The sequence below is a fragment of the Pseudocercospora fijiensis genome, assembly GCF_000340215.1.
Source record: "Pseudocercospora fijiensis CIRAD86 unplaced genomic scaffold MYCFIscaffold_2, whole genome shotgun sequence".
Lineage (NCBI taxonomy): Eukaryota > Fungi > Ascomycota > Dothideomycetes > Mycosphaerellales > Mycosphaerellaceae > Pseudocercospora > Pseudocercospora fijiensis.
This window is the reverse complement of record NW_006921533.1, coordinates 2,395,888-2,415,289: the sequence shown is the minus strand read 5'-3', so window position 1 is coordinate 2,415,289 and position 19,402 is coordinate 2,395,888. Positions and strand designations below refer to the sequence as shown.

Below are 19,402 nucleotides of genomic sequence, written 5' to 3'. Positions count from 1 at the left end.
CTCCTGCCTCCTGCCTCCTGATTCTTGTCCGTCTCCCAGCCACCACCCACGACCCACGACCTGTGCCTACACTACACTACCAGCATACGAATACCGTTTGCCCACCCATCCTACCCCAGCAAAGCCGCCTTGTACCACCCTGCAGCGTGCAGTCGCTCTGTGCGCACGACTGCATGGCCCGCGAACCCACCACCCGCCGATTCTACCGAGCGACTCCTGAAGCTGTATATACATCATCTACCGCCGAGGCCACTCTTCGCGCGACCGCGCTTCTATTGCGCAGAGAGCGTTGTGCTCTCGTGCTTGTCACTCTTTTGATATTATGCTTCACCACATGCACTGTCTTTACCAGCCTTCCATTCTACCCCTCCTAATACGAAGTCCTTCCCTATGTTTCTCGAACCCGATCCGAGACGAACCAAGAACACCGGCCAGAGTATGTCCGGATTCTTTTCATCGCAGAGGCCGATAGAATCTCCAAGAGAGCGCCAGCAGAGAAGATCGCAAGGCAGAAAGGCGCTTCATGAACGTTCGCAATCACAAAACAACCAGAGCTACCCGAAAGTAGCTTGGAACCCTACCGCAGCTCTGAGTCAACCCACCGTCCGCTTAGTCAAGCCTTCACTTTCGGATCCAACGCTTCCTGCAGACATCCGCGACGACAGCAGCGCCAGTGAGCTTGACGATGGAAAAGAGAACTGGAACAAGACGGTGAAGGATGCGGCCGCAATTCCTCCCTTACCCCAGTCCGCTAAAGCCTCAGAACCAGGATTTCCGGCCTCAAGCCGGGACTTTGGTGTTTCAGAAGCAGGTCTGCCAACGAATGAGGCGCCCAGCCTGGATCTTGCAGAGCCTCGAGCACCCAGTGCAACCTTGCTTCCGAACAGCTCGCGGGAGACGGTGACTGCGCCTTACCAGACGGTGCCCGAACTAGCATGGCTTCGAAGAAACACTTCGTCGGGCTACTACTCGCAATGTTCCACTTTGCACGCCAGCGAGATTACGCTGGCTCCGAAAGGTGCACGGAGTCAGAGGGCTAGTCAAGCAACAACTTTGCGCACGACGCCCACGCCGTACGAGCAAGAAAATCGTGCTCGAGCAGACGCCGACGAAGATATTTCCAGGTTGTTGGGCCCTGCGCATGCACTCGAGACACTGCAGGAAGCCTCTCCAGAGAGATTGGTGACAATCAGACCAGTCTCGCATTCTGATACATCCTCGCCGGACGAGCCGCGACCAGGGTCACAACCATCAGAAGGCACCTCTTCAAGACCACATAGTGCACCTGCTACTGAGTCGCCCACAGACTCGGAGCCACATCCCACGTTACGACGAAGCCCTCGAAGGGTACATTCGACAGGGTCTATTCAAACTCTGTCGAGTATACCTAATCTTCGGGAAGTCGGTTCATCTCCCATTGTAGAGACCTACGACTACGAGTCAGCCACGATCTCAAGGGCTGCTCAACTCACGTTGTCATCGCCTAATTTCATTGCATACAGCCCAAGCGCAGAATCACTGAGATCTCGTTCGCGGCTTAGGCCTCTACGTGTCGAGACCTCCTTCGACTCTATCAATTCCAGGTTACAACGGCACAGCTCAGTCACCAGGCCAGAAACTGGCCGCAGCTTAACCACTCACAGCTCTTGGGCGAGCTTAGAGCCGAACGACACCCTCCCTCCACTACTGCAGATCCCAAAGAAGCGATTGCGACACAAGCCAGCATCTGCATCACTCAACTCCCAAGCCAGTTCAAGAGTACGGGGGACTGCCGGGACTCAGACCGATGACACCATGACTTCCGAGGACATCGATACGTTACCGTATCCTCGACGCCCTTTCAGTGGCCACTTGAGCACAATCGCTAGCGAGAGTGATGGAAGAACCGAATCGCAACACTTCAGCCACTGGTCGTATGGGAGTGGTGTCCTGACTGGCGATGAGCTCAGCAGCGCACCACTTTCGCCCGTCAACGACAGCTACAGGCGGCGAGACAGCGCCCCGGTTGAGTCGATGGTGTCTAGTTTAGCACCTGAAATTCAACCAACTTCAGGAACGCAGAGGACGAGTATCGAGTCGCCTGGCGACATGACGTTAGGAATATTTCGAGAAGAGTCTGCCGTGCCTCAGCCATTATTCCGACCGCACGCTGGCCCTAGCACAGTGAACCAAAGCAAGAAGAAGTACGACGGACCTCTGCCTCCCATTCCTCCGATCCCAAAGAACCGAGACGACGACGAACGAGCCGACACAGTGTCTGAAATGACGCGACATTCTCTACATCAAAAGCGATCAGGCTATTCATTGCGATCGAAGACCTCCAACACACCAGGTCACTCGCGACAGTTGAGCGAGATCAGTTACGCTGACAGCGAAGCTCGATTCAGCACGGTCAGCAACAGCACCAGTATTTTCCCGACTTGGGCCAAACGCTTCTACAGCGGCACTGCACACTTGCCCAGCAAGCTCTCATTACATAGCAACTCGACAGATGGAAACGCACCAGTACGGCATCAAAGAGGCGAAAGCTCGTGGACAGACCACAGCATCACGAGCCGACTCGGACACACCTATAGCAATGCTGAATCGGTCAGTCCGGTCAGCAGTCACTTCCTGCCTGCCATTTTCCGGCCGAGAACGCGAAAGAAGAGCTCAGATAACAGTCGTAGGAATTCGAAATTGCGCAAGAGTCAGAAGAGCAAAAAGTCGAGCAGGTCAAGACCTTCGCAGGACACACAGCCGGATTCGATGGGCATATCCCCAGATCCTTTACCGCAACATCCTGAAGGCGATGAGATCGAGACACTTCCCTCTGGACAACCTAGATGGGGCACTTTACAAGGTGAAGACGGCCCTCCAGCAGGAAAACGACCACTTCGGAAATATAGCAAACAAGGACAGTGGGATAACATGGAATTTCCACGACCAATGACCAAAGACCGGTTAAGCGAATTTGGTGCGCATGAGCCTCGTCTACTCCCATCAAAACGATCCTCCCAACACCGCTTATCGATATGGAAAGCACCAAGCTTTGTCGAAAGTTTGGACACTTTGGTCAAATGCCGATGTAATCGTCAGATCTTACTTTTCGTCCTGGGCTTCATTATTCCTTTTTTCTGGATGCTAGGCGCTGTACTGCCTCTGCCGAAACAACCTCCTAGCAATGGCGACCTCGAAAAACAAATTGCTGGTAGCGAGGATGATGTTCAAGCTGCCATGATGGCTCACGAAGCTGGTGATGCCGAGCATCGCTGGAGAGAAGAGAGAAAATACTTGAAAGCTAGATGGTGGCGGATGCTGAATAGGATCATGAGCGTGATTGGTTTGCTCGTGATCGGTGCAGTTGTGGGTATCAATCATTCAATCTACACGACTAATGCTAATATGTACGCAGATCGCCCTCGTCGTTGTTGCCCTCACATGACATTCTCATCACCGAACACCATCGCACGAGCCGATCGGCAGGCTCTCTCATATGTCGACAATCTTTGCTGCGTCAACGCGTTTTTAGCGACTTCATTCTGGAACAGGCCATTTGCACGGCAAACACTCAATCTTATTGGATTTCTCTCTTGGATGATGATACCCATGTCAATAACATAGTGGCACGCATAATGTCGAATCGAAAATAGTTTCTAATTACAGTTACAGTTGCATACAGGGTCAGTCCATGGAAGACTTGGACCCTAGGTTTTGAATTACGGGAAGGAAATTTTTGGCATACAGACTAGAAGGATGACATGAGAACGATTCTTGATCTTCTGCGTACAACAAAGCACAGAATCGCATTACATAGCGCCTTTTTATTATTAACGACGGCGATCTTGGACGCTGTAATCTCTCCTTCATTCGTTCTTCTTCACCTTCTATCTGATCTTGCGCATAAAACATCTAGAGGATCCCATCTAAACGCCACACGGTCCTTTTTCATCATAGTCACAATCACATCAACACCAATCCCAATCCAACCATTCCCGCAACAACCAACGCCACCCCCACACTCCGCAAAGGTCCACTGGCATCATTGAAATAATACACAGCTCCCAGATAACTACAAGTCAAACCACTTGTACTCCTCTTCCCATAACTAACCTCCAACCCTCTCCCAGGATACGGACAAGCAAACTGAATACTCGCCGGACAAGATTGCATCAAACTATAACACAAATCTTCACACGGCAAGACCTCCTTGTACGGTCCCGGTCGTATGACTTCATCAATCATTTGATTCCTCGAACGATTGGTCGCGAAAGACCAATTGTAGGTTTGTTGGTAGGCAATACTGCCTTCGAGCGTTGGGGCCTTGGTCATGGGAACGTAATTTGACAGGAGGAAGTCGGAGTCGAGCATGGAGTCGTTGTTGTAGAATTTCTGGCCCACGTTTCGGGGTTGAAGGTAGGGCGCTTGGTTGGAGAAGTCTTCGCAGCGGGGAATGGAGACGGCGCAGAGCCATTCTTTGTACGCTGCTGCGCATTCTGTGCAGTTTCTTGCTAGAGAGTATTGGGCGTCTGAGGTTGTGTTGCATGCGACTTGGGCGAGGGTTCGGTTGAATGGTGCGTACCACCTGGTGGTATAGTCCTCGTAGAAGTTTTGAAGGGCCTCGAAACTTGAGACTTCCTCGTTGCTTGGGTTGGCTGGGACTGCATATGCGACTTCGTCGCAAAATGTGAGATTGAAGAGCAGCTGGCAGTTTCCGTCTGATTTGGTGGAGAAAGGGACAGGTGCCCAAACCTTGCCGCCTCCGCCAACCACGCCATCTCCAGTAGCTGTTGAATTGCCATCCATGGCGAGGAAGGCGTGGTAAGAGCTTGATGAGTTGAGAGCATTGACTAAGAACTGCTCTTTTGGCTTGTGACCGAGGCCACGAGTGATCATGCCCATCTGAACATTCGTTGTGTTGCCTCCCATATCATCTTGCTTCGCTTGTATCTGGTGGTTGTCCGAAGCGAAGGTCTGCAGGCCACAGAATGAGCTTTCCAGGCCCATCATTCCACTGAGATTGTTGTTTACTGCGAACATGATGAACGGCGCGCCCAAGTCCATCCATTCAGTGTATAAAGGATCTGAGGCGTCGGCCTGTGTCAGGTTGTCTGTGACCAGTAATGCGGAGTCGGAATCGGTGTCGACTTGGAAAAGAAATGGATCACCCATCTCCGCGGCGTAGAAGTAGTCATCGATAGATACAGCAAGCCTGTACGTCCAAGATCCTGAGAATCCGTCTGGCAGAGACGGCCCTGAAACGGCCATGTACCAGTCTCCGCTGGCATTATCGACTGAAGCATTGACGAAGCCATTGACGAATGGATAGACGCTTTGCGATTCGTTGCCAGCGTTTGGTCCAAGATCGGTATTGCCTGAACTCGTGGAAACATACAAGGTCAATTGTGGTGGTGCTTCGGTTTGTGGCTCACTTCCATTCCATACAGGTTGCGTGCAAGTATTAGCCGATATGTATATGGTCCTATCGCTGTCACTATCCTGCCTCTTGCGAAGTTCAGAATGCTTCACCTTAGTGGCACGCTTGCTTTTCTCAATGTCGCTGGGTAGGCCTTTGCCCTTCGCAGTATGGTTTCCAGTAAGGTATCGATTCGGATACATCAACAACGTCTGATTGCCTGCGCTCACGGTGTATGGGCTGGCAATATTGTTCCCTTGAATTTGCGAATCTGCCTCAGCCCTCTTACGTGGCTTCTTCTCTTGCTCTGCATGCCCATTATCCAGCGCATCAAGCTCCACGTTCAGCGCAAGAGCTTCCTCTATCCGATGCCAGTTGTGGTCTCCCCCATCTCTTACACCTCCACTGCCATCCGCAGGCAGTTCGGCCGCGTATGCAAAGTGCGGGTTCGAGAGCGACCAGAATATGAGTCCAAGGAGAGCCAGCGCTGCAGCCGATGCCAGCAGCCTGGTCTGTATTGGCGTGAGCTTAGGACATTGGAACAGCATCTTGAGCGCTGGCGCGCAAGCAGCGCATTTTGGCGCTTGTCGTCTGTCAGCGAGTGGGTCTCGCCGCTTGGCCGTGATTGTCAAGTGAATGTTCTCGAGACAATCGCGTTATCACATGCACAGATGCTCGAGCTGACGAGGCGAGGCGTTGGATCGATGGAGCTGGCTGGCCTCAAGTCGTGGCAGACCAGCCTGCTGTCACTGACTCTGCTCGCTTGCTGACTTGGCCAAGACCAATAATACACACCACGAAGAACTGCTGCGCTTCCTCAACCACCTCCTCCAAGACCTATTTTTGCTAATACCGTCTCTCGGCTGCAACAATAGTTCTCGTCCCACGCAAGCAGTCAAGACAGCAATCTCCGCCAACGACGAGCATGTCTCAGGTCTTGCTTCAAGAGAAGACAACTTGAACGTGACCAGGCCCTCCTCAAAGATCATGGCATGAGGCATCTCACGATCAGCTACGGAGTGGCATAGAGAAGCAAGCTCGGCAATGCAGAGTACTGTATGTACAGTGCTATATGCAGCTGGCCGATGGAATGCTCAGACGCCATGCTGCCAGCCTTACCCGGCTCAGCACAACACATCCACACAAAGGCCAGGCTTGGCTACTGGAGCCAGGTCGCTGCAGTCGATCCAACACCATGCTGTGCTTTCCCTTCGTCCTTGTGTGAGCGATACAGGCACACGAGCACGGCGACAGACGTGCAGGTGAACGACCATTGATTAGAGCGTATCCGGTCGTGAACATTGAACGATACAGAGAACCAACAAGCTTGTTGATCCTCGAGTGCATCTCATGCGGGTCATCAACGAGCAGGATCGTCGACTGCGCGATGTGATGTGTGCAGGAGATTGTGGCTTGAGACCTATTCCAGTCGCACGCGCTGTTACCCGCACCTCTTTCGCTCAAGTGTGCATCGGCGCAAGTAGTAGCAGGGCTTCCTGTGGGCTGGTCTGGATCTCCTTTCTGATCTGTTTGGCACTTCTCACTGTATCTCTCCCTAGTATTGTTACCCAGCGATCGATTTGCCATTCTTTCCCACTGCCGCCACATCGGATCCAAGGCTAACATTGAAAGACTGCGCAACCTCAAGTACAATGATGGCCCGCAAGGCTCTCTTCGGGCTCCTGTACGCGATCAGTCTGGCTGTCAATGCGAGTGCTCAGTGGGACAATCCAGATGGCGAAAGCGGCGCCGAGAACTCAACCACACCGACGTCGATGGAGGGGGAGATCACGATACATACTATCAATGTCGGATCCGACACCTTCTATCCCAACAGCATAATCGCGAATCCGGAAGATAAGGTCATGTTCGTATTCCACGACGGCAACCACTCTGTCATACAAAGCCTCTACGGATGGCCGTGTCAACCACAAGCAGCAGTCACTGGACAGGAAGGCTTTCATTCGGGATTCTTTCCAATCACCGATCATGATGCCGCGCTCTCGACCTGGAACCTGACTGTGACAAACAATACCGATCCTATCTTCTTCTACTGCGGAGCACCTGGGAGCTGTTATGGAAAAGGCATGCTGGTATGAGGGTACAAGGCTGGATGCAACGCCGCTTCCGAGACTAACGATCTAACTAGGGCGTCATCAATGCCAACAGCGAAACAAATGTAACCAAGCAGATCGAACTGGCCAAAGCATCTAGATATGGTCTAGAATTCGGAGACACGATGGCACCGGCAGCATCAGCTAGCATGACAGCACTTGCTGCGGAAGTCCTGGCCGACGACAAAGAACACCCACATAGCTTGTCAACAGGTGCCATCGTTGGCATTGCCGTAGGCGGAGCAGCAGGCGTTGCGCTTCTTGGAGCACTCTTGTTCTTCCTGCGACGCAATCGAAAATTGAAGAAGCAGCTCCGAGCAAGCCAAACTGTACCAGCAGCTGGGATGCCGCCACCGTCCGATACCATGCAACAGCATCACGGCCACACTTCATACCTCCCACTCGAGGATCCACGAATGATGAACAAGCACTCGAGCCCAGCGCCACCATATCAAGCATACAATCCCACGCAAGAGCAGGTCAAAGCGCCAGAAGCATCACCGTATGTCCGTTCCGTGAGTGAATTCTCATATCACACGCCGGGATGGAGTTCGTTTAGTCCACCTCCTCAACATCAGAATTCCAGGTAAAATAACAAAAACTTCAGACAATAACCCTGACAGATTAATGATGAGATCATAGACTTTCCAATACTTCAGAACTGGGAGGCTCAGAACCAGCACTGCGGCACGAACTAGCAGCAGCGCCACGATCACCAGATAGACCTCCAACAGGACTGGGCATAAACGAGCATGAACGGAGACGAATAATATGAAGAAGCGAATCTTGTAACATATCGCATCTTTACGATTTATTCATTCCACGATGATCACGATTCATGCATGACAAGTGCCACTCGTTCATCTCCCCATTCCCATCATGAAAGTTTGTTTGCTATCACCACATCTGGCCAGCAGTACAGTACGTACATATTGCGCATCCCAACCCAACCCAACCCATCCTCTCTTCCTCTCCTCATCCACGACAATGTGCAAATACCGCCACCGCATCTTCTCCTGCGGCCACCGCGAAGAATTCCTCACACGCCGATGCAGCTACGCCTCCATCGACTCCCACCATCCAATCCGAAAAGACATGTCGGCGCACGACATCCACTCTCCCGTCCCCTGTCCTCGCTGCCGCCACCATCGACATCGACACCCAGAACAAACCACCGACCCACCCCTACACCACCAAATCCTATCTCTAAGCCTCGGAATTCTAGGCCAGTGGAAATAAGGTGGTTATCTTCATCTTCTATTGACCCTGTACCATAAATCCTCACAAGAAGTTTTCAAGCGTTGGAGATGGCGCGCGCAAACTCGGTTTCGGACGTTGTCTTCCAAAATTTCGAATTTTCCGCAGCGTGAGGCGCACCAGAGGAGTTGGCGTGCGGATCGGGGGCAGCCGCAGCCTGAGTAGTGGGTCGGGGGTTGGAAGCACATGGGAGGGAGCGCTACGGCCGCGACAATGGTGGGGTGTGTCGGTGGATTGGATCGTATGATGTTGCTGGCTTGATTAAGAGGAATATTGAGCTGACTTTGGCTCCATGCGTGGTGAAGGTTGTTGTAGTAGTAGTAGTAGAAGAAGAATGTGATGTTCCAATGGCCTCGAATCTTTTGCGTGCATGCCAAAGATGTGAGGCATAAACACTGTTGCTGTTGTTTGCAAAGTCCTGGCTCTTTCCGAATCTCACTCACGTTCTCTTGCCGACTGTCGCAGCCCGCGCGGCTGTGTCAGATGATGGCAGGTACAGCTCGAGCCTGATCTGTCGGTCGCTGCCTTGCTCGAAAGGGGATGTACATATGCTGGCTGTTCGGCAGTGAAGCGCAGACGGACGAGATATTTTGAGCCTTCTACGTCAGCGTTCTGACACGTGCAAGGTGGAATGTGGTGGAAGGCTGGAAGCAAGGAGGAGGAGCTCACCATTGTCCGATAAATCTTGGGTCGCGTTGCAAGCTTCTGCATTCCTTTGTTCGGAAGTAGTACCTGCAGCGGCAGCGACACGGCAGCGACAACGGCAACGGCGAGCACAAGATCAGGAGAACGCGGGGAGGCATTGTCATGGCACATGTTCGTATTGGTAGCACTATCATACAAGCCAGGTTCAAGCCATCTTAATGCCCATTTGTGAGATTAGAATGCAAAATCGCTTCTGCAATCCAACTTGAAGAGATATCCAACCCCCTCACCCAAACTTATCTGGCTTCTTTCCGGCTATGCAAAACTTTTTCTTTTCTTCTTGGTAGTACAAGATCAATGGGTCTCGTGTCGTTATCGTGCCATGTAAGTAGTTTCTTCGTGTGAGATTTACCCTCCTTTCACCATAAGCAAAGTGTCGTAAAGCCGAGAACAAATGGAAAGTTTCAAAAAAGTCGAAATGGTGCTAAGTCAAAAAGGTGTGTCCAAAGGATACGCCGACGATGATGCAGGTGGTCGGTGGTGGTACAGGATCATCCAAGAGGTAAGAGATGTCCACGAGTCGCCGGTTTTAATGCAAGATGTCGGTGGTGAAAATGCTGTAGTCTGCAAGTACACTGGCTGCCGCGCCGGGTATGCCAGATCTGTCGAAGTAAAGTGCCACGCGTCTATTCGCGTCAAAATACAGTTCGGCCGTGTCAGGAGTGTCGTAGCTCATACTGAAGAGAGACTGAGCGCCGTGATGCTGTGAACAGTCGAAGTAACAACTGCCAAACGCCAGAGGCGAGCCGAGATACTGTTACAGCAGAGGCGAAAGTCGAATGCAGATAGACGTAGACGATTGCTCAAAAGTGACCGCCATACGCCTGAGCGCCAGGACCAGAGAAGCCAGGAGCGCCATAACCGTTGTGGTATGGTTGCTGAGCACCATTGAACATGAATGAGTTCTGGTTGCCACGCTGTGGAGATGGGGAGGTGATGCTGTCGCCGCCGTAAATGTTGCCGCCATAGCCTGGAGCATCGAAGGCGCCGGTACCAAAGCCATTACCGTTGGATGCCCACTGGGTAGGGGCGCCAACCATGCCGTGGCGGTTGGCACGAGAAGGAGTCTGAAGTGGTGGTGCAGAGAATGGCGCACCTGGTGGATTGCCGGCCGACTCCATTGGAGAGAGGATGGAGGTACCCTGAGTGACGTTGCGGTTGTCGTATTCCGCGAGCTTGCTCTGGATGCGGCGACCGTGAGGAGTGTTGCGGATGCCTGGAAGGATAGAGCGGACGTTCTCGAACATGAGAGCCTTGAGCTCGTCATCGGCGAAGTCCATAGCAGTCTGCACGACGTAGTTGGCGAAGCCGTCGCGAAGAAGCTTCTCAAGTGTCTGCGGTGGCATGATCTCGCGGACAATCTCGCGCCGAGTCTCGACGCTAGCGCATCGGATGCACTTCTCGATGACGTTGGAGCTGAACTTCTGTCGTGAAAGAGCTGGGATCTCGCCATAGAAAGCGCGGCAGAGAGGCTCGGTGAAGCATGGCTCGGACAGATCGAGAATGTACTGCACGACGTAGTTGCCAAAGGGATCCTGAACCAGAGAGTAAGCGTTGGCGATGACGTGATCAACCATCTCGCCCTTCTGCAAACCATCGGCGTGATCGATGCAGCGTTGGAGGACGCAGCAGCCGTGACGGTGAGTGCCGACGGTGATGCAGTTGTTGCCGACAGCCTCGAAGATGAAGGTGGCATCGATGGAGGAAAGGTGGTTGAGGCACTTCTGGATGACGTGGTTGCCGTTGAGGTCCTGGATCAGCAGCACGACATCGTTGCGGAGAGCCTTGATGATCTCCTGGGTCTGCTCTGGAGTAGTAATGTACTCAATCATCTTCTGGAGGGCGCGAGTGCCGTGTTGGTTGAGTGCAATCTTGTTCATGGCAGGAGCGGCGTTGACGATCAAGGCAGTGCGCTGCTCATCGTTGACGCTCTCGAGAAGCTTCTGGCAGAGATAGTTGCCGAATGGGTCGACCATGAGCTCAATCATGTGGTCCTTGACCTCCTCGAAGATAGTCTTGACAGTCTGCTCGTTGCGCTCCTCAAGCTTGCGCTGCAAAAAGCGGCAACCATGCTGGTCCTTGCACAAGCCGTAGATCTCGCCAACGAGCTGCTCAACCTTGATCGAGTTGAACTTGGCTTGAGCATCCTCGGCAGCCTGGCGACGCTGCTGTGCGCTGACACGCTGACCATCGTATCGACCAGCACCTGGTCCAGCCTGGCCATTCTGAGAGAACTGTTGATGCTGCTGCTGAAAACCACTATAGCCGGCTTGAGCGAATGGACCGCCGACCTGAGATGGCCACTGACCTTGACCATGGCCTTGAGCGTGAGCATTGAAGCCGTTGGCACCGCCGAGGTTCATGTTGTTGAAGCCGTTGGCGATCATGTTCATGCCGTAGCCGCCGTAGTAAGCAGCAGCAGCAGCAGGCTGAGCAAATGGAGTCATGTTTGGACTGCCGAATCCTTGAGCTGGACCGTTGTCGTGACCTGGACCGAACGGAGCGGCGTTGGCGTGCAGACCAGTATGAGATTGGTCGTAAGCGTCTTGAAGATCGTCTTGCTTGGTGGCAGAGTACTCCTGGCTTTGACGGTGGTTGTTGGAGGTAGAGGAAAGGCGGTGGAGGGCAGCGTTGCGGTTCTGCTCTGGAGAAGTGGTGTTGGAGAGGGCAGCGTGGTGGTTTGGAGGAGACACGAGGGAAACGCCACCTTCTTGAGCTTCGCCGTTGATGCTCTTAAGTGTTGGGATGTCGTTGGTAGAGTAGGAAGACTGAGGCATCTGAGAGCCGTTTGCAAGTGCACGAGGCGGTGAGGCCAGCGTTGGACGCTTGGTCTCGGCAGTGAACTTGACCTCCATTGAGCGACGGCTGTTTGCAGCTGATCGGTTCTCGTTTGAGTTCGCAAGAATGCTGTTTAGTGGAGCGATGTTGACTGTGCTGCTCAGAGCACTTGGTGGCAAAGAGATGCGGTGACGGTTAGCCGATGCACGTTCGGGTACGTGCTGTAGATCCGAATCTGGAGATGAGGAAGCAAGGTCAAGAGCTGCTGAGACGGCGGAGACCGACAGATCACCGTTCTCTTCGCGCCTGATGAGCTTAGGGAAGCCGTCCGCAGTGTGCTGTACCTGCAGATAGGTCTTGGTGTCGGGTGGTGACGTCTGATTAGACTTTGGTATGGTAGAGGACCTCTCGTCGTCGTCGAAGAGGAAGCCTGTGGTGTTCACGTGACCAAAGACTAGGTCGGTAGTGTTTCGTTTGCTTCTGTCGTATGAGGTGATTGGCATAGAATTTCGGTTCGGACTGATGCAGTGCTGGTTAGCTGCTGTGGGCTCTGGCCGGGGGCGGGCGAGCTTTATATACAAACTCGCGGTGCTGGCGCTATTGTTGTTGAAGCGACAATGGGGAATGAAGTTGCTATTGTTACAGAAGATATTGAGGTGGTCGGGGTTGAAGGTGTTGTCGGACAATAGGATGAAGTTTTGACAATTGCAAAGTGAGTGAAGCAGACCGCAAAGTGGCACGTGGTCTCTCTCATGCCAAGAATTATGCAAGTGAACGGTGCAGAAAGCGGTGAGTGGAACTGAAGAAATGACGAAAAGACTCACTTTGCACCTGCACGACGAAGCGCATTTTCATAACCGTAAATGAAGTCATCGTCCTCTTCCTCGTCGTCAGATTGGCGTCGCGAGCCAGGAACTGATTGAGATGGGAGGTTGGAATTGCTTGGGCCGGCGTAGGATGCTCGAGCATATGCCATGGGTGGAGAGGTAAGCTGAGTGCTAGAGCGATTTGGTCGGTTTGCGATGCCTGGCGGAGACGTGAGACTCGCAGCAGAGTATCGGTTCGGCCTCGTGAAATTGTTTGGAGCCAGGACGCTATGATACTCTGGCGGTGTGGTCGGCTCACTTTGAGCAAAGAGCTGCGTGACCGCTTGTTCGTGGCGCAAATTTTCGTCGACTTCGCGGCGTGTATCTGCGTCGACTTTTGCCAATTCTTCTTCGATCTTGCGCTGAGCTTGAAGAAGGGTTTCGTAGTGACGGGCTGCTCGTTCAGACTGAAAGATGTCAGAACGAAATTCGAAGGAAGATGCCTAACAGAAGTCTCTGCTCTCGTCAGGCTGCAATGCCAACCGGCAGCATGCATTTTGCTGAAAAAAAAATAAGGTGTATCCCAGGCAACCGAGCCGAACAGACGCAGCTTTCACGGCAGCCCAATGCTTCTAGACAGCTTTCTCAAGAATCTGCTTACCGGAGTGATTCTGTTCTGCGTATTTGTCTGCTCAGGCATCAAGTCAGCCACACTCTGCCGCACGCACGACGCCCGAGGTTCAGTAGGCAATAAGTCTACATATCTTGCTCAAGGCGGAGAAATGTGTGTCGCTATATCACGGCTTGGTCATGCATCGCGTCCTGCTGAGATGAGAGCTGGAGTCCTGCAGGCGTCATTCTGCAGACAGGCGCATTCACAAGCAACCACGACATCTCCAAGGCTCAAATATTCCATTCTTACACCAAATCGAAGACATATGCCCTCCTCTTCGTCTATTGTATGGCGGTGCGAGGTGGAGAGGACTTACGGCTTGCATGTCGCCGGCGGCTTGTAACCTCTGCTGGCCGATAGGCGACAGGGTGGGGACGGTATTGGTGGTGAACCTCCGCGTCAAGACGCCCCTAGCATCGTTGGTGGCAGCCATGCTCGCACTCCATCTGTTCGGGTTTCGCTGTGGAGGGCTCAGAGAGTTGAATTGCTCGTCTCGGGGCGACTGGGGTCCGCGGTAGTATGCCATCTTCAGAATGACAGAGTGTCAGCGTGCATCGCAAAGTCTCAGCCGTGCCAGCGGGAGGCTGATGGAGGGGAGTGGAAGCGTGCATGGGAGCAGACGTACCTTGGAAGACGGGACAAATCGCAGGCCCGGGTGGAGGGTGGTGTAGCAGCGTTGCCGTTGCGATATGCAGGCACCAAGGCCAGATGCGATGGGATGGTTCAAGGGGACAGAGTATGCGGGCGACGAATAGAGGGTAGCAGAACTATACCATAAAGACAGACAACGAAATGTGCACGCGGGAAAGGAGAAGGGTGGTAGTAGTAGTAGTAGTAGTCGTAGTAGTAGTAGTAGCAGTAGTAGTAGTCAGGTCGCGTCAGAGGTAAGCCTGGTAAGGGTCCAGAGGAGCAGTAGGGTGCTAGGTGTACGTTACTACGGAGTACTGGGTGAGAGTGGGAAGGGTGTGGAGTGGAGACGGATTCAACATGGGCCAAGCCAAGCAGCGCAGCGCAGCGCAGCATTTTAATTTTTGGGGCAGAAGAGGCTGGCTCGAGCTTTGCTTTGCTCTGATTAGTTTTGGTCTGAAACGAAGCATGCCTCCCTGCCGAGATGTCATGTCCGCACCGTTATCCTATGCTGCCTTGCAAATGCCATTATGCCTCTGCGTGCGGAGGAGCATGGCTGCTGATTAGTCAGGTTAGAATAGAATAGTGGGCGAAAATGGGTTGGGCTTCAAGGCTTCCGCTCCGCTTCGCTTCGCTTCGTCACAGGCACTCGCTGCCAAATGGCGGTCTGCTGCTTCGAGTCATCATCGGCGCAAGACTGATGAGCATTATTATTGCGCAGCCTCGCTACCGCCACCGCTACCGCCACCGCCACCGCTACCGCCACCGCCACCGCTACCGCTACCACCGTCGGCACGCCACGATAACAACAAACGCCCATGCACCACTGTCGGCCGCCCGTCTGCCCGTCTGCCCGTCTGCCCGTCTGCCCGTTGTCGACGCGGCGGACAATATTCCTCGTGGGCAGCCCTCGCCCCTCCGTTCCGTTCCTGCCAACCCGCGAGTGACGCACGGACGCCGCTGCAGGGTTCTCAAACTCTACGCACGCACACCACACATGCGGCAAAGGTGCCTGCCCTGTCCACGTCCACGACCACATTATTGCATTATTGCAGCGATTGAGCGTGCGCTGGACGTGATCGGTGCCACACCCGATAGCCTCAATGCCGCCGCGCGCGAAGAAAGCCGCTGGCCCTACAGAGGTGACGATCAGCAGCGGCAGCAGTAGCTCGTCCAAGGTATGCCGTGGCAAGGATCAGAAAATGAGGTGAGTCGCAACTGACTGTAGCCACATGATTGAAGCCTGCCGCACCCAAAGCTGCCGCGGCCAAAAGAAGAAGCACCACAACTGCCGCCAAGACGAAAGAAACGGAAGACGCTGCAGCCAAAGCCGCAGCCAAAGCTGCCTCTGCCTCTGCCGCGCGAGATGAAAATGCTGCAACGCACAAAGCAGCGGCCAAGAAGAATCGCGTGGCCGCCGATGACCTGGACGCACTTCTACGCCCGTGGTACTACTCCAAGAGCCTGACCGATCCCATCAACACTGCCGCCGATAAATGGAATCTTCTACCCGCCTTCCTGAGAGTCAAGGGCTTGATCAAGCAGCACACGGACTCCTTTGATTACTTCGTCGACATCGAGCTGAAGAAGATTCTGAAGGCCAACGAGTTCATCTTCACCGACGACAAGCGGAAGTGGATCAAATTCGTTGACATTCGAGTTGGGAAGCCGTGTCGGATCGAGGATGCCCGCGCCGGATATGTCCAGACCGAAGTCACTCCCAACGAGTGTCGTCTTCGCGACATGACCTATGCTGCTCCCATATATCTTGACTTCATCTATCCTCGACAAGCAGGCAATGTGCGAAAGACGAATGTCCTGATTGGTCGACTCCCCATGATGCTTCGCAGCTCGAAATGTGTGCTCAAGGGTCGCTCCGAGTCAGAAATGGCTTGCCTGAACGAGTGCGCCGTCGATCCAGGTGGCTACTTCATCGTCCGCGGTCAGGAAAAGGTCATTCTGGTCCAGGAGCAACTGAGCAAGAATCGTGTCATCGTGGAGTCCTTCAAAGGCGTCATCCAGGCCTCCGTCACCAGTCATACAGCAAATGTCAAGACAAAGACCTACGTTTTGCTGAAAAAGGGTCACATCTACTTGAAGCACAATTCTCTCAGCGAAGACATTCCCGTCGCCGTCATGCTGCGTGCGATGGGTGTTCAGTCAGATCATGAGATTCTGCTGCTCGCCGCTGGTAACGATGCTCAATATCAAGACGAATTTGCACCGAATCTGGAGTTGGCTGCATTGGAAGGCGTCTTCACTCAAGAGCAAGCTCTGGATTTCATTGCGACGCGCTTGAAGCCAGACCGATTTGCTAGCCGGAGACAAGAGCGCACACCGAAACAGCAAGCTCTCGAGAAGCTCGCTGGCACCATCATTCCACACGTCGAAGTGGAAGGCATGAACTTTCGACCGAAAGCCCTCTACGTAGCCTTCATGACACGAAGAGTGCTGATGGCCATGAACGACCCAAAGTTGGTCGACGATCGTGACTACGTTGGAAACAAGCGTCTCGAATTGGCAGGTCAGATGCTTTCACTCCTATTCGAAGACCTGTTCAAGGATTGCGTGAGGCAGATCAAAGGAAACATGGACAAGATACTCAAGAAGGCAAATCCTACACAGGAATTTGATCCTCTGAGACTTGTTGAGCAGATCGAGTCACGCATCACCAGCGGCATGGAGCGTGCCATCTCTACTGGTAATTGGACTTTGAAGCGTTTTCGTATGGACAGAGCAGGTGTGACGCACGTGCTGAGCAGACTGAGTTATATCAGTGCTCTCGGCATGATGACAAGAATCACCAGTCAGTTCGAAAAGACTCGCAAAGTCTCTGGACCTCGTGCTCTGCAGCCATCACAGTTTGGCATGCTTTGCACCTCAGACACTCCGGAAGGCGAAGCCTGTGGTTTGGTCAAGAACTTGGCTCTTATGACCCATATCACGACAGCAGACGACGAGGCACCGGTGCGAAAGATCATCTACATCCTTGGAGCAGAAGACGTGACGTCTGTTTCGGGGACTGAAATCTATGGCAACGGTGCTTATATCGTTTTCATCAATGGTACTCCTGCGGCGCTCACACGACAACCAAAGCAATTCTTGCTCGGATTTCGCAAGTTCAGACGAATGGGCCGGATATCGGAGTTCGTGAGCATCTTCATCAACCATCATCACAATGGTGTCCACATTGCCACCGACGAAGGACGAGTATGCCGTCCCCTCATCGTGGTCGAGAAAGGAAAATCGAAAGTGACAGCACGCTTCCTGGAATCGCTCCGAAAAGGCGCCATGGACTTCGATGACGCCCTGTCAAGAGGTCTTGTGGAGTATCTTGATGTCAATGAAGAGAACGACTCCAACATCGCCGTTTATGAGAAAGACATCAATGAGCACACAACACATCTGGAGATCGAGCCATTTACCATCCTAGGCGCTGTCGCAGGGCTGATTCCATACCCACACCACAATCAATCGCCAAGAAATACCTACCAATGTACGCAAGTTATCGTCGCCCTGAAATCTGATACTTCATATACTGACTTCATTTAGGTGCCATGGGTAAGCAAGCTATCGGCGCCATCGCCTACAATCAGTTCACTCGCATCGACACCCTCCTCTACCTTATGGTATATCCTCAGAAGCCCATGGTCACTACAAGAACAATCGAGCTTGTCAAATATGACAAGCTCCCAGCTGGCCAGAACGCTGTTGTCGCAGTCATGTCGTACTCCGGATACGACATCGAAGATGCTTTAGTCCTCAATAAGGCATCATGTGACCGTGGCTTCGGTCGCTGCCAGATCTTCAAAAAGATCAGCATGCCGTTGAAAGCATATGGCAACGGCTACACCGACCGACTCGATGACAGGGATCCAAGCAATACTCGACATCGCAAAATCGGCAAAGACGGACTCGTGGAAGTTGGCTCTGAGCTGGAAAACGGCGACATGTATATGCTCAAAGCATCGCCCATAAACCAATCTCAAGCGATCCCTCAAAAAGACCAAAAGTGGTCCCCTATGCACATGTCCTACAAACTCCCCGACCCATCCTATGCCGACAAAGTCATGATCACCGCCAACGAAGCCAACACCACGATCCTCAAAATCCAAACCCGCCAAACCCGCCGCCCAGAAATCGGCGACAAATTCTCCTCCCGTCACGGCCAAAAAGGTGTTGTCGGCCTCCTCGCCGAGCAAGCCGACATGCCCTTCTCCGACTCCGGCGTGGTCCCCGACATAATCATGAACCCACACGGTTTCCCATCCCGAATGACAGTCGGCAAAATGTTGGAACTCGTCTCGGGCAAAGCCGGCGTTTTGACCGGGAAACAAGAATACGGTACCCCATTCGGCGGTTCCAAAGTCGAAGATATGGGTTCCATACTCGTAAAACACGGCTTCTCATACTCCGGCAAAGATCACCTGACATCAGGCATCACGGGAGAATCCCTGCCTTTCTACGTTTTCTTCGGACCAATCTACTATCAAAAACTCAAACACATGGTTCAAGACAAAATGCATTCTCGAAGCACCGGTCCTCGCGCCATCTTGACCCGTCAGCCTACCGAAGGTCGCTCAAGACAAGGAGGTTTACGTCTCGGAGAAATGGAACGTGATTGTTTGATCGCGTACGGTGCGAGCCAGTTATTGCTGGAGAGATTGATGATTTCTTCTGACGCTCATGATGTGGATGTTTGTCAGGGGTGTGGCATGATGGGGTACAACGGTTGGTGTCAGAGTTGTGGAAGTTCCCGGGGGGTCACGAAGATGACTATGCCTTATGCTGCGAAACTTCTGATTCAGGAGTTGATGAGTATGAATGTTAAGGCTAGTTTGCAGTTGGCTGATGAGTTCCCTCGGGAGGAATGAGGACATGAGGGTTAGGCGGGAATGGGGATGAGAGATGGGGTGATTTGTCGCATAGCGAGTGGCGTCCGGACATCAAGGGAAGCAAATGGGTGAAATGCCTCACGGCAAAAAGATGATTGTGTATAACATTGTGAGATGAGAACTCGATCAAAAGCGTGAGTTCTGGCCTTTCA

At 53.0% G+C, this 19,402-nt stretch overlaps 5 protein-coding genes across 5 annotated transcripts; 3 read left to right on the top strand and 2 right to left on the bottom strand.

The window, feature by feature from the left end:
* Positions 1–390: 390 nt before the first annotated feature.
* On the top strand, positions 391–2,786 carry MYCFIDRAFT_82500 (uncharacterized protein; the record flags this gene model as incomplete). Its single annotated transcript, XM_007924657.1, has 4 exons — positions 391–436; positions 569–1,073; positions 1,644–2,589; positions 2,670–2,786. The coding sequence occupies 4 exons, from the start codon at positions 391–393 to the stop codon at positions 2,784–2,786; spliced, it is 1,614 nt and encodes a 537-aa protein (XP_007922848.1).
* Positions 2,787–3,737: 951 nt separating this feature from the next.
* On the bottom strand, positions 3,738–5,943 carry MYCFIDRAFT_150821 (uncharacterized protein; the record flags this gene model as incomplete). The annotated part of the gene is made up of 1 exon (XM_007925080.1): positions 3,738–5,943. The coding sequence occupies one exon, from the start codon at positions 5,941–5,943 to the stop codon at positions 3,943–3,945; it is 2,001 nt and encodes a 666-aa protein (XP_007923271.1). The 3' UTR covers positions 3,738–3,942.
* Positions 5,944–7,050: 1,107 nt separating this feature from the next.
* On the top strand, positions 7,051–8,207 carry MYCFIDRAFT_193997 (uncharacterized protein; the record flags this gene model as incomplete). The annotated part of the gene is made up of 3 exons (XM_007925079.1): positions 7,051–7,488; positions 7,545–8,024; positions 8,169–8,207. The coding sequence occupies 3 exons, from the start codon at positions 7,051–7,053 to the stop codon at positions 8,205–8,207; spliced, it is 957 nt and encodes a 318-aa protein (XP_007923270.1).
* Positions 8,208–10,033: 1,826 nt separating this feature from the next.
* On the bottom strand, positions 10,034–11,834 carry MYCFIDRAFT_150818 (uncharacterized protein; the record flags this gene model as incomplete). Its single annotated transcript, XM_007925078.1, has 1 exon — positions 10,034–11,834. One exon carries the CDS (start codon positions 11,832–11,834, stop codon positions 10,275–10,277), a length of 1,560 nt encoding a protein of 519 aa, XP_007923269.1. The 3' UTR covers positions 10,034–10,274.
* A 3,940-nt stretch (positions 11,835–15,774) lies between these two features.
* On the top strand, positions 15,775–19,229 carry MYCFIDRAFT_40745 (uncharacterized protein; the record flags this gene model as incomplete). Its single annotated transcript, XM_007924252.1, has 2 exons — positions 15,775–17,851; positions 17,908–19,229. Coding segments are annotated over 2 exons (3,399 nt in total), but the record flags the coding sequence as incomplete, so codon positions are not given.
* Between the last annotated feature and the right edge of the window lie 173 nt (positions 19,230–19,402).